Genomic DNA, 27,785 nt, shown 5'->3' on the forward strand with positions numbered 1-27,785 from the left:
GTGGCTATATTTACACTAAATACTGTAAGAATAGCCTCATTAGTGCTGCCAGATAAGAAATTCTGCCCTAATTTGAGAAAACTTCAAAGCTGTGAAAAACAAAACTTGTATTTTGGAAATTTTTTTAGTCCTGGGCAAAGATCAAAACCCTAAACTTATTTCTAACTCTAGCCCTTACCTTAACCCTTCCTAACTTTAATCCTAACTCTGGCAACACCTCATTGTGTAAAAATAGCCACTTCCCCAAAAAAAACAACTCTGAATTGAAGCAAATACAAAACTACGATACTTTACGAGGGCTGAGCACTGAGAATCCGGTATTGCATTGCCGTTTAATATTTCAATCATAAACGTGAAGTAGCTCATAGCTGCCGTAAGAAATCTACTCTAGACCAACTGCAAACTGCCTGCGCTCACGAGAGCTGCAACTGAAATGGTGAAGAATGAAGACTGAAGACCTCACCAAGCAATGGTAAACGCTAAATGAATGCAAAAGATGTAGAAAGGAAATCGAAAAAAATCAAGCGTCTATTGTCCTTCAAATTCCGGTTGAAGAAAAAAAAGAAACAAAGCAAAAAGGAGTGTTTTTGTAGGAGAAATTCTCACACCAAAGGGGGAAGATTTTCATTCATAAAACCCTTGCTACAACCCCAGACGTTTAATGATGTGTTTGTTGAGTGAAGTAACGTCAAATAAACCAAAATCGTTTGCGCGATGCAGGTAATCTCACAACCAGGTTTACCACAACGACAATAAAACAACGAGAGCCGTTCCAAAGACGGACGCGAATTAGCTGTTAATCTTAATTAGACGGGACGATTAGGAAACGTACATAAAGCAACATCCTGTTGAAAGTGTGTCACCACAGATTAGCCTTTCCTGTCACCCGGTCTAGGCTTTGAAGCTTTTATAATGCTAAATATGATGTTGAGCATAAAAGTTGTGTCATGCATGTGCACCAGCTGCCTAGATGCGCGCCAAACAATAAATATCAAGGTGTATTATAGTTATAACACATGCGCATGCATTACGTAATGCACGCAAAACGCGAGTGTTGAAAAAAACAACCCACTTTGACGATCTTACAATATTGCAACATTTCTATTATTGGTCAGCCTTGCGATGAAACATTGAGCAAACCTTCCAGCAAATTTCTCAACATTTTTTGAAGCACGTTGCATTTATGATTGCACAGTTGCAGAAAGGCTTCTTGTTTGGAAGTCGTTACTTTTAGAAAACAATGCAAGCAAGTGCTGCACAGTCAAATTAAAACTATCGCATATGCATGTTTTATGGACCAACTCCGAAAATGACAAAGTCTTTCCCAATTTGTCGTGCCGTGAAAGATAAGACCAAACTTGGCTGCTTTCTAGCAACCTCTTATCGCATTTCAGGCTGGCATCGTCCACTCGGAGTGGTAAAGGGTAGACCTTGGAATCCAGAAACCTAAACGAAAAAGCCAGGAATGCGCCACAACAAATATCGATTTGGAATGTCGCAACTAATGGTTTGAACATACACCATGCCACCTTCTCAGTCAGCAAAACCGGTCCTTTTTACATTGATTCAACGTCTGCAGACGTCTGCGTGCGGTTTATTATTACATTTGTCGACGTCGAATCAACGTAAGATGGATAGGGCTAAAAACAAGAAAATTTTCGTCATACTTTTTGCGCAATAAGATAAGCTTCGTGTTAATCAAAGCAGCAAATTATCACATATTTAGGACAGGATGTCTGGAAGAGATTGAAAAGAGGCATTTGCAAGGAAGTCTCAGACGGTTACCATAAAAGACAAGTGACTGAAAAGTTTTGTTTGACAAACTTCAAACAGTAAAAGCGAAAAAAAATGAAGAGAATTACAATTGAAAATAATTAATAATAATAATATAAAATAATTGAAATACTGAAGAGTGGTGACAAGAAATTTTGCTCCTGGAGCGTTGAGCTGGTTAAATATAAACAGAATCGGGGACATTGAAATGTCACGTGTGTATTGGAATAAGATATACAGTAGTATGATTTCAACTATGTTGTTAGAAAAAATTGGATGAAAAATCACCACAGTAGACTTGCCTTCAACAGCAGTGCGAACAATTACATGCGATATTCACTACTGAGTTTCGTACACCTCAGTTTTTGAAATGGTTTAGAGATAGCTGCACAGCTAGAGTTTCAGCTTTGAAAAATGTGAATAAGACTGAGTCTCTTGCACAAGTTATAGAAGAATTTTTACAAAACTTTCATGAAATCATGCTGTGTCACAGCAGCGTCTGTTTTACATGGGCTATTGCCACCACTGCTTCGGTTGAAACGGTCATTCAAGAAACTGCAACAACAATAAACAAACTTGGTCTTTTGGTTCATCAAGTGTTTTGTACCTTTTTAATGGTTTTATTTCTAACCGACTTTTCAAAGGGAAATTTATCCGCCAGCTAATTCAGGTTAACCCATTTACATTGTTCATTCATCATCCAATCAATCTTGCTTGCTCTATACCCATATGGTGGGGGTGTATGACTGTATATTCTCCGATGGAGAAACCATGCGTTAAACCAACAAAATGGAACAATAGTATTACAAACGAGACTGAAAAATGCATTTAACCTTTGCGCTACTTCAAATTTGTCAACATAAAATCAACAGATTTGTCAAAGGTTGCATCATATGCTGACATAATGTTTGTTTTCAGGACAAAACAGGAGTTGGGTGTTGGACCGTTGGTGTGTAGAAATGGGGTGTTGGTGTGTGTGTGTAGCAATAAACAAGGTTGATAGGTTTTTTGCGTGTGAAAATGTTTTATTGACAAATTCGAAAACTTAGGATGATGTGATGTTATATTTGAACATTTTCAACGTTTTGTGGGGCGAAGTCCATAATATCGGTTGGGGACAGGATTCAACTGAAATTGTAATTGCTTTCTAGTTACAGTATTCAAAAATGAAACAAAAAATACCAATCACGAAGCACAATTTGTTGAACACAATCACACCCTCTCCTCAACAAAAACTTTAAGCTGCAGAGAAAAACGGAGAACATCTCTACAAACAACGTAACGCAATAAGGTTATCGTGCCAGTAGAAAATCAATAACAGCATAAGCATAAAAAAGGAATATTTTCTTAATGAAGATACTGTTGGGAGAGAGTTGTTCTAGTATAGTGATACAATTTCCCTATTTCTAGTACGAAAAGACGTAGCAACACAGCCATTCACGACAAAATGTGACAAAAAAAATCTATATTTAGTCACTTCGCAATATTGTATCTCAATAACCAGCCTGTATGCATTTCAGTTAAGTGATGTCACTTTTGGCTCAGACAACACAAAAAAGCAATACGCATCAGTCAGTGGACACTGCATCGCTGACCTAAACATGTAAACAAGCATGCTTCACCTACTAGGGCATGTTCGTGCGTTGGAAACAAAATGCAAGTAGTAGCAAGGCAATGATCCCAAACAGCAAATCAACCACTTTTACATTGATTCAACGTCTGTAGAATGTAAAAAAAGGTTGATTTGCTGTCTGGGCTGTTACACGAACACACACGTTAATAAGTTCACAACTCGACACCTCTCACGAATGAAACCACAGTGATAACGACGACTACAATAACGGACAGCGGGATATATATTTTTGCAGGCTATTGTGTTTCTGGGTGACCGTGTATGTAAATTTTAACCATTACACCGCCCTAGTTCGAAATACTTTTCACAGCTTGAACGTTAAAAGTGCTGTAACAAAGCGGGATGCAGCAAACATTGTTTATAATGATAGACCAAGAACAAATTTGGAATACGCTCCTGGAAACATTTTGTTGTTAAACATTTGAAACATCTTTTTGCGCTGGCATTGGTTGAACTTTTTAGACACAAAATTCAGATACTTGCATTTGCGAACATGTTTAGCTTTAATCATTCTTTATTACAAAAATACATGAAAAATCAGCGGAGCCCTATTGGCATATGCATTTCGCTCTAACTGTAGAGCATCATTAGTGCCTTATTCAAATAGAATTTTCTATTTGAATTCTATTCTATTTGAATTCTATTTGATTCTATTTGATTCTATTTGAATAAGGCACTAATGATGGTCTACAGTTGGAGCGAAATGCATATGCCAATAGGGCTCTGCTGATTTTCCATGTATTTTTGTAATAAAGAATGATTAATTGATACCTGATGGAGAATCGCTGGCCTGCTGCTTCTTAGTCAGGAGATCCCCTAGCCTATCCTTAATGAAAATCAATATAAAATTATGTTTTGCTTTATGTAAACGTCTTCAATACTATTATTTTCAGAGCGCTCAAGACAAGATGCAAACTTTGAAGAGCCCAATAAACAAAACCTTTAAAGGCATGTGCTGAAAACATGTGCCGAAAACAGAGTGGAGGGAGATACCAATCGGTATTAAAAAGTCTCATGAGGAGATGGCATCTTACAAAATATTAACACAAAATAACTGCGAAATTTTATGAAGGACCCTGTGGGCAGATTTGTGACGCTTCTGGGTTCAGTAGAGCATGACTCAGTCAACACAATTCTAAACGATTCATCGACACAATGAAAAAAACAAAAATTCAAAAACCACGACGACCTAATTAGCGAATAACATCATTGATATTGTGCATTCTCAACCAACACTTTATCAAGTGAATTTTGCATTCAAGAAATAAGAACAAGAAGTCGGCAGCAGTGGCCGAGTGGTTAGCGCGTTGGGCTCACAGTCGAGAGCCTGCGTGTTCGACTCCAGCCACCCGCACCTGCTGTTGTTTCTCTGGGCAAGAAACTTTACGATAATTGCCTCTACCCAGTGATCGATTTCGAGTAATGGGTAGTTCCAAATTTAAGTCATAAGCAGAGTAGACAACCGGAAACAGACATTGCAGTCGGCTGCAGCGTGGGTCAGGTGTATGTCGGAAGGCGTACACCGATGCATAGCGCTCAAGTCCGCTTTCCCGCAATGCAGGATAAAGATAAACAAACAAACAAACAAACAAACAAGTGCTTTAGAACTTGTATGCAGTAATCCAAATTGTCACATGGTTATCGTTTGCCATCTAGCGGATACGTTCCACACAATTTTTCCATCACTAAAACTTTTAAGTTGAGGTTTCGCTTTATTCAAGTGATAAGCCGAGCCAAGATTTTGGCAAAAAGGACGGTAGCATTTTATTTTTGTCAACATATCAAAAAGTATTAAAGATTCATTTATCAAATTATTGAACAAAATTAAAAATAGCCATTCACGATTGCCACTTCAAATACGACACCACACAGATTTGTTGGTTCAACCTTTAGAGTGCGGTTATTGGTGAAGCAGCGTTATTAAAACACAAAGTATACTCATTATTTTAGGCCATTTTTTTCCAAGGTGTTGTTTTGATTCATAGCCTATTTTTATGACGCAAATAAACAAACTAAGTTCAAGTAAACAAAGCAATACAATGTATAAACCAGCAAGTATTCAGAGCTGTTTGAAAGGTAATGAAATGTATGATTCTCTAAGTAGGGACACTACTTGTAAACCCTACAAAACTTTAAAGCTTTGGTAGAAAGTTCGCTTTGTTGAACCATAAGCAGACAAAACAAAGTACCCTATCTTTAACAGGTTTAACATATTTATTACAAAAAGAAATATAACACAATTAATTGTGTTCTCATCAGAAATTAATTATGTTATATTTGTTTGTGTAATAAATATGTTAAACCAGTCAAAGTTACTTTGTTTTGTCTGTTTAAGGCCCTACAAAACTTTCCTTCATAATTTCGAGCGAGATCGGCAGCTACCTGGTATTGTCCCACAATTATGCTTTATTTTACGTGTACCGAGCTCGGATTCTTAAAACTTTTAAGTAGGCTACACTGTGGATTTTGGACACACCACGGCTAATATATCCTCAACCAAAACCCGCTTCATTAACATCAATGGTTAAAAGAAGTTTATGTAAACTTATTTTATCTGTTTCTTACATGAATTTGGACCAGCAGTAACAACTAAACCACAAAATGATTGGCTCATTACTCAATACTTTTGATAGGCATGTGTGTAGCTTTTTTGTCGCAACGAGATTGTAGAAAAATTGTTCGGTGGTAAAAGATTTAAATTATGTAAACGAAACGACACGAGAGCCAATTTAAATACAGCTGTGTGTCCTCGATGAGTGTCGAACCGATGTCCTCTTGACTGTCGCGCAGGCCCTCTCACCACTCGACCATGCAGCTAACAACTATTATGACGATGACGTAATTCCACAAATACACGATCCGTTGTTTAGTTTTTACCAAATAATTAAAAGTACAAATTGCATCAAAAAGGAAGTGAGGTTCTGAATCGAACTCCACTATGACAAAACTATCTAAGTTCTACTACAGTACTACCACTTCCTTGCCATATACAATACAACTCAAAAGTGAAAAAAACAAAAACAAATTAGATCATCGACAAAAGTTATTAGATGGAGGTCACACTAAAATATACATGGTTCCCTTCACGCGGCGTAATTATGTCGGCTAATAACAATTGCAATCCAAGATAATAAGAGCTTTTGTACAGCAGATGTAATTGACAAATTATGTGGTTTCAATACCGAAGACAGGATGCTGGTAATGTATTTACATGATGCTTGTATAATGCCAAACAATTCTTAAAGTTTATTAAAGACCAGAGCACGATAATTTATGTCTGGCGACCAAAGATTACGTAATAGAAAAACAAGCTATGTTTACAGTGGTAATGCACATGATTAAACAAACACATGGCTTGATTGGCTAAACCGATCAAGCGAACCTACCAAGTAAAATATTAACAACCTCACTATCTTCAAGTGTAGATAAAATGACGCTTTGGAAGAGGAAGATACCAAGGATCTCCGGCAAGCAAGATTGGTGTGCTGTTCCTATCTTATAAGTTTGTTCGCTTAGAAAAGTCGTCATACAAGTGTGAAGCTCTAACGTCACCAGACGTTGAGCGGCCGGAAAACAAGCAAATTTAGTTTCTTGGAAACTACTGTATAAGCCAAAAGTAAAAGTGGAAATGAACTCTTATTTGCTTTTCGGTTGAACCGGAGTCCAATGCCACAACATACACCCACTCTGTCAACAACAGTTCATTTTTTGCATCCATTCAACGTTTAGCGACGTTAAGACAACGTAATTACTTTTGTCAGTTAGGGAAGTAACACAACTAACGCGCTTCCAACCAACATGGCAAACGAAAGTTCCTCAAACAAACAAAAGAGTTGCCTAGCCAATTTAATTTTTTTTTTATCAGTCAATGAACGAATTGTCACGCAAAATGACGTAAAGCACATATGCATACAAATCTGGACCCGTGACGTCATGAGCGGGCAGCCTCGCGAATAGAAAGTTAATCGACTTATCGTGCAGGAAATTTCGCAAAACAACATTTCCACACGCTCTTGCAGTAAATATGAATGGATAATTCGCATAGCTTCACGGAATTACAACGCATTAGTAGATTTCCATTTATGGTACAATCATACTTAGAGTAATACATAAATTCCATGTAAAAACTTGGTGTGATCACAAATGGCCTACTTAAAATTTTCATACTGAGACACAGTTTAGGACAACATAGATCATAGAATAAGCAAAATTTAAAACAGGGGCCGGCAACCTTACAGAAGAGAGCTACATAGTCCGATCCATAAAGTGTGGCAGATATATAATACTAAAACAAAAAATGAAGCAACGAACGATCATCATCATTATGGTCCTTCCTCGTATTGAGGGTTGGATACAATGCGCCATTGTTCTCGACCATGGGCTGTTCGTACTGCACTTTCATAACTTCATTTTGTCCATTTAGTGATGTTTGTTGTCCAAATCATTCTTGGTCTGCCTTTGTTTCTTTACCGTTTATCTTCCCTTAGATGTTAATGATCTTTGCAACGAGTTTTGCCTTATTCTGTGTCGGAAATACTTCAATTTTCTTATTTTGACTATTTGTAAGAAAATTTTGCTTGAATTAAATTTTGATAATACTGTACTTCATCGTTAGTGATCTTTTTTCCATAAAGTTTTAACATTCGCCTGTATGCCCAGCCCATTGCCCAGAGCTCGAAGGCATCGATCCGTTTCTCTATCTTTTGTGACACTGTCCAAGTATAAGCATTGTATAAAAGAGTTGACCAGATATAGCATTTTAATATCCTTTGACGAATTGACAAATTTAAACTTTGATTAAAACATTTTTCATTTTTCCAAATGTAGTTCTTGCAATTTCTGTTCGTCTTAGAATTTCATGGTCACACCTATCATCTTCAGTTGTTAAATGTTCAAGATAGGAAAGAGATTCTACTTTTTATATATATATTTTCGTTGTCAATTATAATTTGGAGTACTGGAGTGTCTGGTGATTTTGAGATTATTATCATTGATTTGGTCTTTTTAGCGTTAATTTTCATATTAAATTTTTTATCAATTGAGTTAACATTGTCCAATATTTCTTGAAGATCTTCTTGTGATTCAGCCATCAGAACAGTTACCATCAGCATAGCGTAAATTTGTTATGTTCAAACCGCCAACTTTTACCCCTTTCATATCATCAATGCGTCAAAAAATCACTTTTGCATATAAATTCAAACGACATAGAGAAAGTACACATCCTTGGCGTACACAACGAACGATACTGGACGTAAATTTAATACAGCTGCAATCAAAATGTTTACAACAGAACAACTTGTTTTTTTTTCTGCGTGACTTGTTAAAAAAAATTGAGGTTCACCACCGGTGCGTTGTTTGCCAACCCCTAGTTTCATATATTTGTTGGAAGAAAGTTTGCGTGAATGGAAATGAATCAGGTCAATGGCTATCAGTTTCTGGTGGTGTAATACAATAGCGTGAGATGTATGTTTGTGACAATCAAGATTGTGTTTAACATCGGCAAAAAGCAAAAGACGACGTCACATTAACATGGAAAAAAACGACACATAACATCAATGTCACCACAACACACAAAAAAATTGAGTGACACACTGCACAACACGTACACCACCATTTAACAGCAGAAAAACCATCGTGTACGTCACTTCATGTTCAGACATCAAAGAGAAAGATCAGGTTAAGGTCACCATATCTGCAAATGTGTCGGGTGTAAGTATCGGTTGTATCTCCAGGTGAAAGATCCGCATTTTTACATTAATTCAACGTTTGCAGAGGTTGAATCAATGTAAAAAGAGTGTGTCTCAGGCCTCTAAGCTCCTTTACTTTTCCGGTGACCAAGCATGGCCTACCGGAGCTTCTTCACGTCGGCCAAATTCTCGCGTTCGGCAGCCAAAATATAAAAAAATCAGTTAAAAATTCAAGTTTTTAAAAATCTGGTAATTAACATACTGTTTCTGCGGTCACTCAGGTAAGGACAACGCAAACAAGACCCTAAAACATATCTGCAGTTATATCTACATCAAATATATATAGTTGTTACTTTCTAAAACCTCTACTTAACCTGTTTCATCCTAAAAGGGAGATCATCAAAAGGTCTTTATTTTGAATAAGATCCTTCTGTGATCACCCTTTCAGGGTTCCGAATCAGGCTGTAGAGGTTTTAGAAAGTTTCAACTATATTTGATGTAGCCTAATTTGCTCTGCTTGGCTTTTTTGCTTGGCATTGAGCACTTTTTGTAGCATTAATAGTATTTATTGCAGTTATATCTAAATGCACTGCTACCCAAGTAGGTGTAGAGCTAGTCTTCAGGCTTTTGAAGATCGACGCTCAGATTTTTTTGTAAAACTTTAATCAACAATATTTTTCATAGTGAGAGAGTTTGCCTTGATTGTGAGAAATGGCTGCAAATGCGCATGAGGAGAAAAAAGTTTGAAGTAAAAATGCCAGTGGATAAAAACGTTTGAAATACGAACGCGAGTTGAAAAAAAATGTTCCAAATACCAACCCAGACAATAAATCAATCGTTTTTTTACATTGAATGAACCAAATGAATACATGAAATCAATGTAAAATAACGATTGATTTGTTGTCCGGGGAATGCAATAGAGAAATGTTGGTTTTTGGAAGCCGACGACCAAACATGGGCTGTCGGCGGGGCAGTTTCAAAGGCCATTTGACGACTTCTCGGCGGCCATGACCGTGATGGCCACCGGGAGCTTAGAGGCCTGGTATCTGTTATCTGGAATCCTCATTCCTCACCCAATGATGAAAACGTAGTACACGTTCCTATCAAATCAACACAAGTTAAGGGAGAATTACTCCAGTGAAACAATCAGTACTTTTTACATTAATTCAAAGTCTGCACACGTAGAAATAATGTAAAAAGTAATGACTTTCTTGCTGGTATGTGCTATACAATATGTGTGGTTTCATTTTAGATTGACATCCAATCGACTAGTCCGTCACTCAGAATTCTCTTCGTCAATATTAGAATTCGCCACACAATCCCAAAGGTTAAAGCTTGTACTTTTCTTTATAAAGTCTTAATATCTCCTATCAAAAAATTAAGCCAAACGTGCAAACGATGAATATTTTCAGTTCCTTCTTAGATCAAATTATAATGAAACCATTTTTCATAGTGGAAAGCAAATACGTCGTTTTGTTGGAACAGACGTACATACCTTATACGTTCTTCAAAAGACTTACAAAAATAGTAACAGTTATATCCGATAATGACATTGTTTGCTCGCTTAATCATCAGCCCACACAAAAGCTTCAAGGACCAAAAGATCGCATCATTAGGATATGCTCCTGGACAGCAAAATAAGTCATGCAGACGTTGAATCAATGTAAAAATGAATGATTTTTTCATTAGCGATTCCAACACATGAAAACGAAGGGATATTGAGAACAGCAGCATGAATTACGTCATTTTGCAGACAATGGTGACAAAGTGTAATCATAATAATTCAATGCTGGCTAAATACACAGCAATAAAAGTGGCCTTGGTTGCTTTTTTTCGAAATGCAACGTCAAACAGATGAATAATTTAAGGTGCTTGAAAAAATTTCGTCTCGCCCACTTTATAAATCAACCAAGACATTCAAGGCAGAACCAAATATAAAAATTACAATTTTGTGTAACAACGTTGTAGTAATAAAATAAGAACCTCGCAATGATACAGGCTACAGGCAAGCGCTACGTCACCAAGCTTCAGGAATGGCTGATCTCAAAAGTGATATATGGCAGGGCGGCTCTCCAAGACAACAAAAGAACCGTCAATTTTACATCCATTCAACGTCTGCAGACAAAATTCACATGAAGGACGTCTCAGACGTTGAATCAATGTAAAAATGATGGATTTTGCTGTCTGGGACATTCCACCAGCCATTCCTTGTTTTCTACAAGCAGCCGTTCCACAGTTTTGACATTTGACAACACACGACGCAACAATCAACTAGCAAAACAATATGCCAATTTTACATCGCATTAACGTCGCTAGACTCTGACGCCATAGAAAATAGAACCTTTGATATTCGTCATCTTTTAACTGATTCGCATGTTATTACGATGCAAGCGATGGCTGCTAAATTCAAGAGTGAATTGAATTTTCCGGATATTGAGTAAATCTTCTTTCGCACGATAATAAAAAGGGTGACGTCAAATCAAGGTCGTGCATCACTCATGGACAAGGGCCACATTAAATCATCAAAGTGATATCAAGGGCCATCAGATTCACGTGTTTTTGCCGATTTGACCACATTTGAAAGCGTGTCGCATAAGCACGTACACGATATGATGAATAGCTTAGTCAGGCCATAAGGCTAACATATAAGAACATGCTGTGTTTTGGACTGGACCCGTGTGCTGCTGCACGCTTTTGAATTAAAACTTCAGATTTTACGTGTACGAGAACAAATTCACACGAAGGACATAAAATGATTTTTGTGTCAAACGTTACAACCCAAATTTAAATAGAATTATTTATTCGGACATAGTGTGAGCAAGATTTCTTATCCTGACTTTGACTTTACAAAAATTATCGAAACGTATTTAAACGTGATTCCACCTGTTTTTCAACACGAATGAGATTTCAATCAACTTCAAAGTTTTATGGCAATTGATTGAAACGCAAGAAGTTTTCGGTCATTTGAAGAAACCTTTTAAGGCATGAATGGGAACCATCGTTTGCATAAAAAAAATCGTTCAGTTCGATGATAGAATAACCCAACCAGCAAGAGATGTTGAATCCCTTAAAAACCAATACAGGCCGATTTTTCTGGTTACCTCTTCCTAGACAACAAATTTTTTACATTGCTTCAACTGCTGCAGACGTTGAATCAGGAGCATATAATTTAATTCACCTTTTTTTCCCTTTTCGGGCTAATTTAGTCATTCGTTTTGTTGTGTAACGCAACGTTAATGTAGCACAACGTTGGACAGGCAGAACAAGTCAGACTATGCAAAACAGGTCGACAGGAAGTGAATAATTTATCACCTTCGGTTTGAAGGAAAGTCTTGATGTGGAAATCAAAACGTCTGCCCTACCAACAATCAAAGCAAGCGTCTGGAAAGGGCAAACCGAAAACCGCACACACTATGTACATTGTACACTGTACACTACAGTAGCCTACACTACAGGTCAAATCGCTCATTTGCCATGAGGACCCAAAAAGGATCAGAAGAGTTTCAAAGCGTGCTTTTCACATTTAAACGCAAATCCGCAATATCTATGAAAATTCGAAGACGCTGCTTCGAAGATAACCCATTCAGAAGATCACCATTCTCGAAAATCCCGTTTTAGAGTTGCTTCTGTTTATTTAAAGAAATTGTAGAAATTATTTGGATAGGCGATTTCACGATACAATATTTCAAAAATTATTATAATTTCCGGTACGACATTAGATAGTTTTCTAGTGATAAGTCCGTGAAATGGGAACAATGGATCTTCCCATGGTTGCATTAACAATCAAGCATTGTGCGCGCGTACTCTCACAATACAAAGAAGGTTAGCTGAGTCCGTCAGCCTGAATTTTGCCTAAATTGGCTCTAGAAAGCTTCGCCTTGCTCTATAAGCAATAGATCTAATAATATCCACGAATCAAACTCATGTCCCATTAGCAAAAGTTAGAAGTGCTTTCTATCGCTTTTTTTACTTCAGACTTTTGCGTTGGTATATTGCCGCAAGACTGCTGATCTCAGAGGGTTCCAAACAAAATTTTCATTGAAAGTAGGCCGTAGGGTGAACTGAACATAGTTGGAACGCACTAATCTACGATGTGAAGCCGACACATGTCGAATGACACAAATATTGATTAATCACCTGATGTATGATTGAGTTGATAAATTTACTCGCAAGATAACAGCTAATGTAAATTCGCTACGCCTGCTTAAATGATCCATGCATTTTTTCTGAATAAATAAAAGGATTACCGAAATAAAGTTTTTAAGAATATTCGCATCGAAACGGCTTAATCTGAATTGGTTCGTCTCGAAATCCGAAATTGCAACATGTTGCACATCATGCCAAATAAAAAATACACAACCCAAAATCTTTTGATAAACTAGGTTGTCACTACTGGCGTTTATGATGCTTTTGAAACACCTTACACTGCATGTTCATGCTTTGAGAATAAAGCAAAATCTCTCGCTGTGAAGTCATTTGCTAATTTAGTCACAGCAAATATTTTCAAATTAATAAACCCATATCGTAAAAAAAATCTTGCTTTTACGATAATAGCAAAACTTGTTTTATCCATTAAACACAATACTACAGATCAACATTTTTTTAATCATTTGTCAGCATGATGAGTGATGACACAAGAACGCATCAGCCATGCAGTCAAACTATCACTGAGGATGGAGCTTGTAAAAAAGATGTAAGCCAAAATATGCTGAAAAAGCATTGTTAAATAACAACAATACAGTTAAAGTGAAGAAAATATCTTCGTATTTGTCAATTGGATGGCCTAGTGCCTGAGCTGCCACCACTCTTCCTCGAGGGATTCATCAAAATATATTAGCCCATCACATTTGTCCAAATTGCAAAAACAGCAAGCAAACTGTTGATTAATTAATTTTGATCTGTCCAGTGTCCAACTGTCCATGTACTGCGCTACCCAGTGGTTACAACACAGTTCACCAATGCGAAAAATTAGTTTTAAAAACACGTGAGCTGAACTAAAGATGGTTTTGGCTAAACCACACGAAAGGTCCATAAAAAATTTCTACAAAACGAATAGTGCTTTTTTAACTTATTTGGCAACTTGTTGACTAATATTTTAATCCAAACGATGAAACTTCAGTGGCTCAGGAACATGATAAGGCATAAAGATTCAATAAAATATGTAACCAAAGGTGTGAAAGGTAGTAAGTAAAGAAAAATGTGTTGGATTTTATGATGAAATGAAAGGAATTTATTTTAGTGAAATGAATAGAAATACAGTTCTAAGAGAGAGATGTGTGGGAGAGAAAAGTAGCAGATTTGCAAAAGGGTAGAAAAGCAACTATGAGAATTATATGAAAAATAAATAAAAAAGAATATTTGAAACTTGATTTCAAAACCTTTGAGTTGGCTAAAACTGCGTTAAATATAACAGAAGTGCCAACATTATACTACTACATAGCTACATGCTTCTCAGGGAGACTAGATTGTTGTTTTTGGAGATAGGATAGTTTTTCAAAGAGATAAGATTGTGCTTTTTTTCAAAGTTCGTTGTTCAAGAGTTTGTTACATCATTTAAAAGTTTAAAAGTTACATTTAAAAATTTATTACAGATACAGAAATGTATCTAGAATGCATGCAAGGCTACAAAACACTAAACAATAACTACAAGGCTACAAAACACTGACCAACAGAACCAGGATGAGTACCGAAACAACTGGCACCACCACCGTTATCACAAGAGAAGGCGTTCCTGGTGCTGGGTCATTATCTCCTTGATTAGGATTAAGAGCACGAAACGTTTGGACCTTATCTTGATTTTTGTCAAACATGTTAAATCTGGGCATCTGAACAAAAGAGAAATTAAGTTGTTTAAAACAACAAAAATTTAATTCGTGTTGAAAATGCAAAATTTTGTGCAAGAAATCATGCCATATTGTTACCCTGTATCAAATTAAAAACAGCTATAAATGTAAATTAGAAGCATTCTTGCCACATTGCAATAGCCTATATTGAACAGCTACTTCAGTAGCAGTTAGAAGTTGAAACAGTGATAACAGTTGCACTTCAAGTTAAAATGTAGTAGCCTACGGAGGTAAGCAGAAATTTACTACATATCATTTTTATGATATATACTGCACAAAACTGAACAGGCTATACAATAAAAAAAACAAGTTATCAAACTCATCCACATATACAAATTGAAGACAAAATACTTCAAATATCAATAATTTGAACTCTTATGATTTTTGCATACTTGTGGAGGCTTTGACGCACTCAGCAAGCCTATTTACCAACAACAATAATGTTCTTGTTAAAACATCCAGTACAATTGAATTATAAATGCAACAAAACAAACACCCAGAAGTAATACATAAGCTTATATAAATATGTATACATTCGTCCAATTTGTTGCTCCCATTTGTCATGCCACTAAATGTCTTGGCACCTGTGAAAGTAAGGAGGTGGTCTTGCCACTTGTGAGAATACACAGACCAAAGTAAGGCTTAGAAACATGGGATAAAATATATTTCTGTACATATCTTACCAATATATCATCAAGTTCCTTTTGTGCAGAGGTTGTGGTAAGGTGAGCCATCATGTTGGTTGCATTTTCAAATAGAAAACCATGTGCCATGATTACAACCAATAAACCAGGTGTATTTTCTTGCCCAAAATTTTCAACTACCGTACCAATGATATTGAGGCTGGTCACATTGAGCTTGATATTGCACAGTAAGCTATACCATTAAAATTATCATGGATGTTCGTTACTAATAAATCTGAAGCACATGAATAGTAGTACCACAATCAGTTGTAGATGAATACAAAAAATTCTTAATATTAAAAACCTGTAACAACACTTCTTCTAATAACAGTGAGGTACTGAGGTATAAATATAACAGAGAGTAGGATAGCCTTGAGGAATTAAGAAAATTTAAAGCCTCATTGTCAAAAAAATATATTAAACAAAACAAAAAGACAATACACATGTAACAAGGCCTACATTTCACCTCTCTAACCATCAAACTTTTCCTTTATGTAGCATAAGCAAGGGCAACACTAAAAGGCGGAAATGCGGAACGCGGAAATAAGCCGGGCGTGAAATGGCGTATTGTCCGCAGAAGTAGCGACTTAATGCCGATGTAGAAAACGCGGAAATACGATCTTGGCGTCCATATTGTTTAACATAGCGATAACTTCATCATGAAAGAATGAAATGTTGCAACATGGAAAAAGGCGGAAATGCGATTTTTAACAACAACTCACCACCGAACCTACTTTTATGTTGAAATATCATAGAAAGATATTGTTTAGAAGCAATTGTGAGATCATTAAGTACTTTGACTGTTTTAATTCTACAGTTATTGGAGTAAATTTCGAAATTTAATGGAATTTATTGAAATAGGAAAAAGGCGGAAAAGCGATTTTTAGCCACAACTCAATACCGAACATTTTCGTATGTTGAAATATCATTGAAAGATATTATTTAGAAGCAATTTTAACATCATTAAATACTATGACTGTTTTAATTCTAAAGTTATTTCGGCTTATTTCCGCGTTTCCGCATTTCCGCCTTTTCGTGTTGCCCCATAGGCCTAAGCAACGCCAAGCTGGGTCTAACATGAAGTTGGCTATTTTTCTACACTTAATACCATGGTTACAATCAGGTGTTGCTAAAGTTAGGATTAAAGTTAGGAAGGGTTAAGGTAAGGGTTAGAGTTAGGAATAAGATTAGGGTTTTGATCTTTGCCCAGGACTAAAAAAAAATTCCAAAATACAAGTTTTTGTTTTCAACAGCTTTAAACTTTTCTCAAATTAGGGCAGAATTCCTTATCTGGCAACACTCTTGAGGCTATTGTTACGCTATATAGTGTAAATATAGCCACAGCCTACAATTGTTAAGAAGATTAAGTGACAGGTCTACAATTAGATACAGCACAACTTAAATTCTGCTTATTTAACATTTCAATTTTGATGAGGGCAGTCTTCCCTAGGTAGAAAACTCAATTAACAATAGGCCTATGCTTGCCAAGGATTCAGTGGCTAATGAACGTGCTAGCTTACTTGCTGCAAGTTAAAACTTATTTGGGAAAATTCTAGAAAAACATATAGGCTATTTAATTCTCATGCAGACAAGGTTAGGCTACTTTCTAGAACCTGGGCTTGCATTGTAGTTTTAAGGAACCCATCTCTGTAGGAGTTACAAGTAAAAAAAGAAACAGCAAAAAAATAGATGCATGAATTGGAAGGCTAAAAACCTACAGCAATCCAACCTTCTGGTACTATACAATACATACACTGCCACTCGTTCATTGCAATTCTTGCAAAATGCAATGGACAACTATATTAATCAAAACTCAGAAACAAAAAAACGACCTATGTCAACACCAGCGTTGCCAGGATTTTGTAAAACAAGCCCAAAATATTAAATCAACAGAAAATACTGGTTTTCTGCCAAGTTACAAAAGAAAAAAGTTTTCATCGCTCCCTTGCGTGATTTTTGCATACCGGTACAGTATATGAACTGTTATACAGTAATTTACACAAATAAACAAACTGTTGGTCCTCGTTATGAGGGTAAGTTTTCTCTACGCCCTACCTTGTGATTATAATTTTCGTTCCAAAAGAATTGTAAAAAAAAACAAGCAACTCACAAATCTAAAAAATGCGCAAACTAAAAAATATAAACCCGTTTGCTGGAAAACAACTTCCTCAAAATATTAAAAATAACACGCCTTGTTAACCTAACCAAAAAATCAAAGAGCTCAAAATGTAAATACTAAAATCTAAACTTATGTTTAGCAAAGTTTTCGAAAGGGAAATTGTCTTCATCTTCAGTGCTGTTCCATAAACACGCCTTCCATTCATAAAACTTAAATAGATTTGTGCTATCACTTGTTTGTGTTTCCAGATTGTTTTGGTTTATGCTGCTTACGTCATAATATTTTGTAGATCTTGCAAGGCTTGGTGCGTTTTGAATGGTGGTTAAATTTCTGTAGTTAAAATTGCTCTTTATAAAAATATCATCGGGCCTATCTAGGGAGACCACTGCAAACTGATTATTTTATTCACACTGGTATTTTAATATGATTATGAATTATACAATTTAGGTTAACCTATTCACAAAATTGGAAAAACACGGAGGCTAAAGCCTATACCTTATTAGCATAGGCTACAGTTTCAAAAAGTGCTTCTCTGAGCGCGATTTTTTTAACATTGGCTTTCTTCGAAAGCAGTTTGAAAAAAGAATTCGTCATAGCGCGCCAATTGAAGACAATGGCACAGATAAAGTGAACTGAAAAACTGCGTGATAATTATACGCTGTCATTTCCTCTGCAAAATAATGCTTATGTCACATGATAATGTTCCAGACGGGAACACAACTGATCGTGATGTGCTATTTCTTATTTAATCAATGTAACCATTCTGTCGCAGTTCCGATTGTCACATGGCTAACACTCAAACTGTAAGAGAGTAAATACTGCCCTTTGGGCATTTACTGCTGTGTTTTCATCAGTTAAACAATATTTTCCAACAATGCATTGTTCTAAGAGATTACTCGCTGAGCATCTCACGGCAAGTGTAGTCTAATTTAGCCTACTTTCTTTTAGATCACAACAGACATTTAACTGTCCTTATTATGAATGCTGTTCCTTTCATAACACAAGTAGGCTACGGTACACCAGAAATTGACATCGATAAATGTGGTTAGCCAGCGATATAATTGATAAGATCAAAAAGACATTTAGGCTAATAATTAGGCTATAAAATAAACAAATAACTTATTATTTGCAACAACACTGACAGTATTGATAAAAATAAGATAAAATAAGGACCTATCGAAAACGTAGACATTTATTACAAATCTTATAATATTTTATGATTTATTTTCACTAGACTTGTATTCAATAAAACACAGAATAAGGCAAAGACAGGCAAAATAAGTCGAAGTGAAATGTTGTAGCCCTACCGTAGTTGATTGCACTACAATAGTAGATTCACCTAATAGGCTAATAATGTTATGATTTTATGTTTATTTATTGTCGCTATACGATAAAACAGCTAAGGTCTTTTAGCGACAGGGCACATTTTAAATTTCATCTCAGATTTACGATGTCACTGCATTATCACCAGACTTATTTTCAGAAAGAACACAATCGGTACCATTTTTAAAGTCTTCGGTTTGACCCGACCTGGAATCAAGCTCAGATCTACCAGCACCAGAGCCGAAGGCGAAACCACTCAGCCACAGCGGAGAAAAGAACGCAAGAATGTAACTGAGCTGAAAAGTACAAAGGTCTGATTTGATTGAAACGCCATGCGAGTAATCAAATCAAACCTTTGTAGCCTGCCCTGTAGACAAAAACGTTACGTTTAACTAACGAAAGGCCAGAACATTTCAGACTCAGACCTAGTCCAAATTAAGGACAAATGTTAGAAATAAGGACGATCTTGTAACCTTGTCTAATGTCCATAGAGATAGAGCTCTTTGTTCATTATAGGCTACAGCATACACCACTCAAACAGGGCAATGGTTTTTCATTAGGGCTATGTGAAATAAAAAAGATACGAAATTTTGATATAACTTAGGCCTATTTGATTTCATTTTGAGGAAAAATTGTGGATCTTAAGTTGGTTTTGATTTAAATTAAGAACAGCTTTATTTCTTTGTAGACTTGAAACAAAAACAAAGCGTAAATAAAACGCGCATTAACTCGAAAAGCAGACAGCCCTCTCCCAAGTTTTTTTTTCGATAGGCCTAATTTCACGACATGATTACCAAAAATTACCAAGTAAGCTTCGGTACCAATTTAGAGATTTTACCAGTTATTAAAACAAAGATCTTTCAAATAACTTTACTTGCATTCTTTTGGCTTTATGTTCCTTTTATGGAGTCAGCCAAACAGCAATCATTTCAAACATTAAATATGCTTCGATTCAAAAAGATATAAGCTCCTTTAATCAATGTTGTGATCAGTACTAGTAGTAGTCAATAACACCAAAAGGTTGAGGAAATAAGCTATCCCATTACGAGATTTTGTTTCTTTACCCACTTTTTTCTTAGGTAAGTACCTCGTGCCTGACGTACGTTGTATACTGCATAGGCTACTCACATTCTATAGCCTACTGTGCCACACACTGTATACTGTAGGCGACCTCAATGTGACAACCTTTTCCCCAAGGCTGTTTCGACTTGAATGTTGTATCATAGGCTACCTCGTGGTGGCACAAGAGAGTAAATTTCACAAACAACGAAGAATGTATTTCATCTGGACTGAAAAGCAACATTGCTAACTGTTGGTAGGCTACTGCTCCCGACCACCATAGGAAACTTAAAACAGCGAATCTAAATCAAACAAATCATTTAGAAATGTTTGACTAGGAGACAGTTTAATCGCAAAGAATCAAAAAGAAAATTAAAACATAAAGTACAAATAGGATTCATTTCATACTATTGTCTTTTTATTGCTATTCCTGCGGCCGTAAATTACAAACAACACTTCTTTAACCGATAAAACAAGATGCAAAAGCACATGAAAAATCATGATATGATTGGTTTGTAGTAGATACGTAATAGCTTCTCACATTTTCACAGGTTGAAGAGACAGACTTGAATTTAAAAGCAGACATTAACTTTTTCATTAGAAATCAATGGTTTAGAGAATGATTTCTATACATTCCACAATTTCCTAAGCTATTTGAAAATCTGTTATCAAAACCAAAGTACTGTTCCGGCAGTGTCTGTTCAGAGGGTCCACGGCTGCCATAGTCTAATGATGTGGTCTGAAACAGAGGGTGAACCCCTTTTTTTCCATAGCCTTGAAATTTTATGGCATTGCGAAATCTTTCAGGAACTTTTCCAAACGTCTTCAGTTCTTCTTCTTTATCATCATCATTTATTTTGTGTTTATGAAATCCAATTGTTGGTTTCCAGGTCTCCATCCTCGTTTAAAACATAATCACCCACCATCCACAATGAGATACCTCAGAAGCAAAATTATTTAATCCAATGAAATGTTTATTATGACATCATATTTATTTCAAAAACATTCAATGGATTGGGTAGCAGAAAAATCAATTATTTATCTGTAAAAATAAGTGTAACGGGCCAGACAACAAATCAGTCGTATTTAACATTGATACAACGTCTGACGATTTTCAACGTTGATTCAACGTCTGACGTTCGAGTCATACATTGATTCAACTTCTGACGTTGAATCAATCTAATGATTTGATGTCTGGGGAAATATCCCGTAGAAATCTTTTTATGAAATTTTACTACCGTGTCTTCTTTTAAGACAGGATATGTGAACTTATTGTTACGATAACAGCATAGATTTTTATACTCTAATAATAAGTATAAATTTAACAAATTTGTTTGGCTGAAGTCGACAACATTCATCCACAATTCGTTACAGACAATCGCACGAACAAGCTTTCACTTGCAGCTTAAAAAAGTGATGTTTATCATCAATTCAACTCAATTTCATTTTCTGAATTCTTTGTTCTGTTGTTTTGTCCTAGCCCCAGGATCGTTAACAGGATTTCTCGGGCCCGGTACCAATTTATTTTCGGGCCCCCTTTATCGATAATGTTATGAATATAAAGGTTGTGTACAAACTTTTATTGATGTGCTGTAAAAATGAAGATGACACATGCCGTTCACAGTAGAAAATTAAGAGGAATATCATTTATATATGTATTATTCTCAAATATTTGTTGTAGGCACGAATTTCTCCAACTGCGCAATTACGCATTAGGGATTTCTTCGTAAACCGCAAAAGCCTTGCTCTCAATCACGACCTTCGTCGGTACGGTATGTTTAAAGTTGTTGGAGTTTTCAGCTGAAATTAATTCTTTGTAAAATAGACGCAAGTAGCTAGAAGTGATTACCACTAAAGAGTATATATTCAGAATTAAAGAGTGGGCAAAGAAAAATATTTTGTGTTTTTAAAAAAAAATTAGTGGTTAGGGAAATCACTATACCCGGAAGGGGACCAGGTACTATACCATCTGACGGCTGAAGTGGCTCTTTTAACCCCTGATAACAATTCCTTTAGATCTGATTATATTAAGATCTTGATAATGTTTGAAGTCGCGGGGAATCTTTTAAATCCGGGCCCCCTAAATATTCCGGGCCCGGGACCAAAAGTACCACCTAGACCCACCTGTCAACGCCCCTGCCTAGCCCAAAAATGCCATAAATTCGACTAGGAAGTCAATTGATTGTGCAAAAAACTGTAATTATATAAAATTATTTACAAGCTAAAAGAATAAATGTGGAATCATTTCTTAGTTTATCTGCAAAGCTAATAACTTTTTCATTAGTGCTGTTGAATACTTTAAGAAAAGAAAAAGAGTTGGTTCTATTCCAGATGAAGAGTTGAAGGATACTGAAAATTTGTTCAAACTTTGTAAAATACCGTACGAAATAAGTTTACAAAACTTATGAAATGGAAAGCTATGGGGTTCTGTTCTTGCAATCTCGCGCAAAGCAGTGAGGGCAAATCAGTCAAGCAATCACATTACAATTGTAACAAAAAAATACAAAAAAAATAGACTACATAAGCTAAAAAAATACTAAGGTTCATCATATCAAGAAATGATGATTACTCAGTTATATTTCCAATTAGAACAGAAAACCTAAAAAAACACGCTCCGCGCACTCGATACAATGTGACCTTTGCCCACACCATAGACTGGGCCTTCAAAGTCGCATCCGACATCACTATTCTTCTGGTATACTTTTGCATCCGAAGTAATTTTATTAATTCAAAAACTTTTTAAGAGAGAGGCGGCTTGTATTCGAAAGGAAATTACACAACGCTACAAAAATTTTAGCTGCCTTGTTATGTTCAATCCAGCTTGATATTTCTTTTTTTTTAAAACAAACACTGCGTCATCCTTTTTTTCCATTGTTTTAGTTTTTGCATTTCAAAAGTGATGCGATTACAAGTTTTGGAGGCGATCTTTTTTATCGAAACTAGGCGCAAATAAATTATCCTCTGAAAATGGTCCTGTAAGGTATTCTAGTTTTTTTTTAATAAGACTCCATAGCTCTTTGCATTGTTACTTGGGCAAAGATGGAGTCTTATTAACAGATTGTGGAGTCCGTCTGATGATCCGAATCCACCACTCATATTTTGAAAATATTTTAGGCACCGTCACTAAAAATAGGGTCTCCTAGTGAATTTTTTTTAAGTGAGCAAGATGGTGCTCACACGGCCCTGTTCCTGTATAAGGTACACTTTCTTTTTGTTTGTATGTTCAGAGTGCGGTAATGGTTGTTTAAAGTAGGCTACCGTAATAAATGGCATTCGATGTTTAAACTTTTACAAAGAAGTTCGATTTATGCTTTAATTGTAGCCTACTTATGGTATTGTCTGTCAATCGAACAGTTATAGTTTTTACTTATCCGTTTAGGCCTACTATTATGCTTTTCATATTCGCATATTTAGTAGCCTAATTCAATCTGTAAATACAGTGACATATACATTATACAAAGACCGTGAGACTATAGGCTATGCTTCCCCAGCAGATGGCCTAAAGATTACTTCAAACTTTGGCCAGACTATATAAAGTAGCATTTGACTACTCTTGATGACAAAAAATAAAATGCTATTGAATATGATGATCAAAAAATGTCACGAATGCCCCCTTCCCACTAACAAAATCCTGCTCACGCCACTGAACATAGGCTACCCTCAATACGCGTTGTTTATTGGGTTAAGTAAGTCAACTAGTGTGGAGGCTACACCGGTACCCTATGGTTAGCGAAACACAATGCTCGCTGTTCTATGACGAGTAGTCAGGTAGTGTTGACGCCAGGAAGATCGCTCCTTCTCAATAAGTCAACTGCGTCGTCTACGTAAAACATGATGTGCAACATCAAGAGTGCTATATCACATTGTTTCCCTTCAATACAAAATTTAATCAAATGAGTAACCTAGCTGCTGAAAACTAAAAAATGTCATTAATGCAAGCTGAGTATGGTAGGCTAATTTTATACAATAGAACTTAGCCTACAGGTTATTATTAGAAAATGGGAGTTTTTTTTAATTCGTTTTCATTTTGTTTCGATAGGAAAAGCGTTTCGAATTCCCTTCTCCTCCCCTTGAGAAATTTCTGCGTACGCCACTGGGCCCACCCACCTGGATACTAAGCCCAATTTAGTCCGGTCCAAAATTACTGAATGCATGGATGTTTGGGAGTGGCAGACAAACGTCCCGCGTTACAGGCATACCCGCTTAATAAGCCCAAAATCGTCGAGTCCGACGGTGGGCTTCGTAAGAGTTGTCGTGAGATTGTTTTCAATCGTCAGGCCGCTATCGTTTTCTCAATCGTTAGGCCATCGTCAGGCCTTTTTCAATCGTCAGGCTGAGACATCCTGGAGCGCTAGTACCTCCATACTTCGTTACAAGTGCTCTTTCACTTATTTACAGCACCTCCGAATATGCTTCCCCGCTTGGTGCTGCAGCATACATACCAGCAAAATTGACACTGTTCTTGAAAATAATCACCGGTTGCCTGCTTCCAACTCCCACTGACTTTCTGTCGGTACTATCAGGCATTGCCCCAGCTAGACTCCGTAGGGAAAATCGAGTACATAGGTTGGTTTTACACGCTATGTCAAGGAATGACCACCTCCTTAACCAGATGGTCCTAAAATCGCACCTCCAAAAGCCCCAGCGCTTGAAATCTCGACGTTCTTTTCCGCGCCATGCTGCAGCTATCTGCAACTCCAACTTCCACATTTTTAGAAGTTTGAAATAGTGAACGAAAAGAAGTCGCGAGACCAGTTTATTTCACTGTCCTTCCCATTACCAATGCTCCACCAGGAGAAAAAATAACTCGGAAAGAATGGGTGGAGCTCAATCGCTTGCGAACTGGGGTGGGCCGTTTCAATAGCAACATGTTTCAGTCGAGCCTCGCTGACTCACCATTTTGTGCAATGTGCATGTGGCTCAGATTTTCAGCGTCCCTACCAAATTCTCTACCAATGTCCTGTATACCGACCCAAGGATAGACAATGTAGACCTAACACCGCTCGATGAACACACATTCCATTGGCTGCTGCGCCTGGATATAACAACGTGACCTGCGGCGGCCTCAAACGCAAAAAGAAGAAGGCCGCCATTCAGATCATCACTAGATATTTTTAAGCTTTGCTTGAGAGCTTTCTTTTTTGAACCATAGATAAGCAAAACAAAATAACCATAACGGGTTTGGCATAATGTATTACACACAAAACACTTAAACCCAAACTTAACAACCAAAAGTGCAATTAAAGAGCACATCGTCTCTTGTGAAACGTGCACTGACAATGTCTCGATCGACCAATTTAAATTCATCTCTCGAGGCAGATCTGATTTTCAGACTAAGATCATGGAAGTCTTAAGGATCAAACGTTACAATCCATCTCTCAACCGGCAGTTATTTGCCTGTGGCTCATCGTTCCTTTTGTGTGCGTTCTAATTGTTTATCCAATGCCTGTAGTTTACAGCTCATGTGATCTGCTTCCCACAGTATAATTTACTCGTAATCATTCTTGTATCATCTGTTCAGTTTGTGTGTTTCAGTCCAGAGTGTCGTTACAGTTATAGTGCAAAGTCAAATATATCTTACAACTTTTCATTTTATCTATATTGCAGTTTTAGTTCCTGATGAGGACACATGATGTAGGCTACGTGTCGAAAACGTTCAAGTTATTATATTATATATATTTTTATTATCAGGTGAATTTACCTGGAAAACTAATTTATTTTGATAAGTAATCAAACTTTTCCAAGCATGATCTTTACAATGGCGTATCTTAAGATTCAATACTTACTTTCAATAATTTCATTATTGAGTGATTATTTGGTTTCATAAGCGTATCTAACTGGAAGCAGAAAAATAAACCGACCTTTTTCAATTAAATTTAAAGACCGAATCAACGTCTTTTTGTATTTTCTAACAAAAGAAGGCTTTTGTATCAAGAAAATGGCCAATAGATGGCCACCCCCCTTTAACTGCGCTTGCCTGCTGACATAAACCTGTAGTTGCGTTATTGCTTAAATCCACAGCCTAAGCCGTTAGATCGGTAATCTTGCTGGTGCCGCTAAGGTTATCTGTTTCTGCAGGTAAGCTTAGCCATTTCTTAACACTAGTCTGTGATATGGTTTGTAAAAGCACGAAGAACATTTTGAATGTGGTGGTAACAGTTTGCAATAAGTTTAAAATAGTAATGGATAAATAGATTTTAACAAGATAAGGTTTGAGATTTGTTGTAAGCCAGAACAAAAGCGTTCTGAGATACTTGTTTATTGTTAATAAACAAATCCTTAGCGACGAATTCAAGTGATCAGGCGACCCAAACTCGGTCGCCACCCATTGATTAAGGATTGGTATGTTAGATATCAGCTCAATTAAAACCTCAACCGAGCATTATTTAGCTGGCTTGACCATAAGCATAAAAAAATATAAAAAAAAGTTCCTTTTTACAAGGTTTATTGTTTCATGCATTTTGTCGCACAAATGCAAGTTGGATAGTTTATGTCAGTTTGCCTGATCCACTGACGCTTCTGGCCTGGTTTGGCCAGAGACTTCTGGAAGTAAATCCCGGAATTGGCCCACGGTCCTTTGTTTGGTGACCCTCGTACTAGGTTAACGAAGATAAGATGTAAGTGACTTATCTCATGATTTAAATTATAACCAAGTGGATTCTTCAGTTCAAGGAGATAAAAAAAATCATTGATGTAGGTTATAGTTCAGTTCAGGCTATTGTTTGATTGAATTGCAAACAAGACTGTAGGCCATAGTCTAAGCATGAATCACTTTCGCTCTTCTCTACAAGCTAACATCTTTTGTATGAAAAATAGTTCAAATTCCATGACCATTGTTATCAACGCTCGATGGGCTCAATGTGTCCATCACGCAACAACCTGTAAAGTGAAGAAGAATGTGCAGCGAAGTTTAAACAAAACTTCGTTTAAGGTGCGAAACCTTTGGCACGGTGGTTGCACAGATTATGATATTAGGTGACATTCGAGGAAACGATTATTATCATCATTTTGCAGAAAGGGCTGGTTTTGATGATGCTCAGCATTTTACATTGACTGAAAGCATTCCTACGTTAAGTTGAAATATGTCTTGAATTCCAGCAATCCAAGCATGCCCGTTTTGACAGGAAAAGGCCATCATCAAACATTTTAAAGTTCTTCTATGACTTCATTGGAGAGATCAAGTAATTATGCTGTAACTAGATACCTCCCGATTAAAGTCTAGAAAAGCGTTATCTTGTTTGTCAACAAAAACTGAGTTGTATTCTTAAAAGATCTTGAACATTATGTGAGCGCATAAGAAAATCCTTTGCAATTTTACGATAATTTTTCCTTTTTAAAAGCCAGACTCCATTTTGCCTCCTTCATCTTGTGTGGTCCCATAGACTGACACCAGGTCGTTTTCGTCAATTATTACAAACAGACATTGCAGCACAGCTTTTGACTTCACTTGGAGATTAAATCAATCAGAAGCAGTTCAATATTTATTGAAATATAAGTAATCCAAAAAAGTGCTGTTTGTAATGGCTCTGGTCATTGTTTGACCGGAGTTGGAGAAAAATTTGCGATAGGCTCTGCTTTGCTTATTTGCAGTTATGATGTGAACAAGACCTGACGCCCGTCTATGATAGGCATGTTCTTTCAAATGACAAGAAAATCTGCAGTGAA

At 36.6% G+C, this 27,785-nt stretch overlaps 2 protein-coding genes across 2 annotated transcripts in view; one reads left to right on the top strand and one right to left on the bottom strand.

Moving 5' to 3' along the window:
- Positions 1 to 15,848, bottom strand: part of LOC145775303 (uncharacterized) — a 30,062-nt gene extending 14,214 nt beyond the window's left edge. The window contains exons 1-2 of the mRNA XM_082586569.1: positions 15,620 to 15,848; positions 14,760 to 14,918 (exon numbers count right to left, since the gene is read on the bottom strand). Coding sequence (XP_082442695.1) covers positions 14,760 to 14,918; positions 15,620 to 15,709 — 249 coding nt within the window. The 5' untranslated portion in view covers positions 15,710 to 15,848. The remainder of the gene's footprint in view (positions 1 to 14,759; positions 14,919 to 15,619) is intronic.
- LOC145775157 (eukaryotic translation initiation factor 3 subunit J-A-like) overlaps positions 1 to 27,785 on the top strand; it is a 234,250-nt gene that overhangs the window by 18,244 nt on the left and 188,221 nt on the right. The window lies entirely within an intron of this gene.

Source organism: Aplidium turbinatum, chromosome 8 (assembly GCF_918807975.1).
Source record: "Aplidium turbinatum chromosome 8, kaAplTurb1.1, whole genome shotgun sequence".
Classification (NCBI taxonomy): Eukaryota; Metazoa; Chordata; class Ascidiacea; order Aplousobranchia; family Polyclinidae; genus Aplidium; species Aplidium turbinatum.